The 1,789-nt window shown below is 44.3% G+C and overlaps 1 protein-coding gene across 1 annotated transcript; it reads right to left on the reverse strand.

Annotated features, from left to right (window-relative positions):
* Positions 1 to 280: 280 nt before the first annotated feature.
* Positions 281 to 1,421, reverse strand: LOC148674548 (protein CFDP2-like). The gene is given in 3 exon segments (XM_088624745.1): positions 281 to 564; positions 567 to 698; positions 701 to 1,421. Coding segments are annotated over 3 exon segments (1,137 nt in total).
* Positions 1,422 to 1,789: the final 368 nt, after the last annotated feature.

Below are 1,789 nucleotides of genomic sequence, written 5' to 3' on the forward strand. Positions count from 1 at the left end.
TGCATTGCTGGCCAGTCAGGACCTTCCCCTTCTTGTTTTTGATTGCTCCTTTGCGGGTAGTGAAAGAAGTTCGAATTTTCTTGACCTGCGCAAAGAGATTTCTGGTGTGACCTTTTCGACAGTCCTCCTCCATTTGCTTGCATCGCTGATCCCAGTATGCTTCTTTGTCCTTCCTTGCTGCCCTTTGAAATTCTGTATTTAGCCTCCAAGCCTCATCTTGGTCCCCAGTGGCTTCGGCTGTTCTTCTTTGATCGGCGATTTTGATGGTTTCTGCCGAAAGCTACTTGCTCCTTTTCTCTAGTTTCTTGTATTGTATGTGTTCCTGCGTTGTTTTGATAATTGTGGATTGGAATTCCTGCCACAATTTGTCCGGCTGTTTGTCTTCATTGCCAAGCAGTTCGAATCTGTTCCTCACTGTGACTGCATATGAAACAGGTACCTTGGAGACATCAAAACGCTTTGATGGAGCATTCTTTTTGATGTTGCAGAATTTCACCTTGATGGTGGCAACAAGCAGTTCATGGTCAGAACCGCAGTCAGCACCAGGGAAAGTTTTATGGCTAGGACTGAACTTTTCCAGCATTGACTGCAAAGAATGTAATCTATCTGCTTGCGACGCTGTCCATTGGGGGCTGTCCAGGTTTACAGACGGCGTTTCGGTTGCATGAACCATGTATTTGAGACCCTGAGATGGTTTCATGACAGGATTGGACCAAACGATCACCAGCTTCGTTCCTTTCGCCCAATCCACACCGGCCTATGATGTTCGCCTCTTCCTGACTGCCGACCTTCACGTTGAAATCGCCCATGATATAAATGATATCCTTTTTGGGCACTTGTTCCAGTGCTTCCTCGATTTTGGCATAAAATCGTTCGCTTTCATCTTCTGGAGCATCTGTTGTTGGAGCATAGACTTGTAAAACCATGACATTTAGCGGGTTTCCACAGATACGGATGGCCATTATGCGGTCGCTGATGGTGGTGTAGCTCTCGACTGCATGGGCTATGTTCTTGTGTGCTATGAGAGCCACTCCGTTTCTTCTAAGTTCTTGATGCCCAGAATAATACACTGAAACATCATCCAATTTGAAGTGGCCATTATCTTTCCAGTGTAATTCACTAATTCCAAGCAAATCTATGTTGAGTCTGATCATTTCTCGCTTGATGATGTTCAGTTTCCCTTGACTCATTCCACGGACGTTCCATGTTGAGATCCTGTGCGGTTTCGTGCAGCGCAGATTCTTTCTTTCATCGCAGGCAGCATCAGCATCTGGGCTTCCCGAAGGATTTCCCCCATTTGCGTCATAAAATCCCGGATTACTCGCATATGATCCTTGCTCTTCTCCAGTCGTTTTTTGGATACCTGCTGGCCTGGGGACCATATTTGAAACATGTGAGAGATTTTCCATGTATTTTTCCATGAATTTTCATGGCAATGGTTTTCTCGGGTAGGTCGCCAGGTCTTTCCCCAACCCTCCCCATTTGTCCGGGCTTGGGACCGGCATGCAGGAGTAACCCTGCATGGCTGGGTTAATAAATGTATAGTCCTGCATTTATCTGCATGATTTGTAAAGTATGTGGGCATGAGGTATTTTGAAATGGTTTACTTAGTATTTCAGCTATAAATTCCATTTCAAATATAACTGCTTAAACACTGTATAGTAGCAGACAATGTGATTTTTAGCCAATGGAACAAATATATAGTTTTAACTTACACATTTCTTAATACCACAGGTCCTGCAAAAGCACTCATACCCTTCTAATGATGTCAAACCTTGATGAACTACAA

The sequence above is a fragment of the Lepisosteus platostomus genome, chromosome 3, assembly GCF_059453375.1.
Source record: "Lepisosteus platostomus isolate fLepPlt1 chromosome 3, fLepPlt1.hap1, whole genome shotgun sequence".
NCBI lineage: Eukaryota > Metazoa > Chordata > Actinopteri > Semionotiformes > Lepisosteidae > Lepisosteus > Lepisosteus platostomus.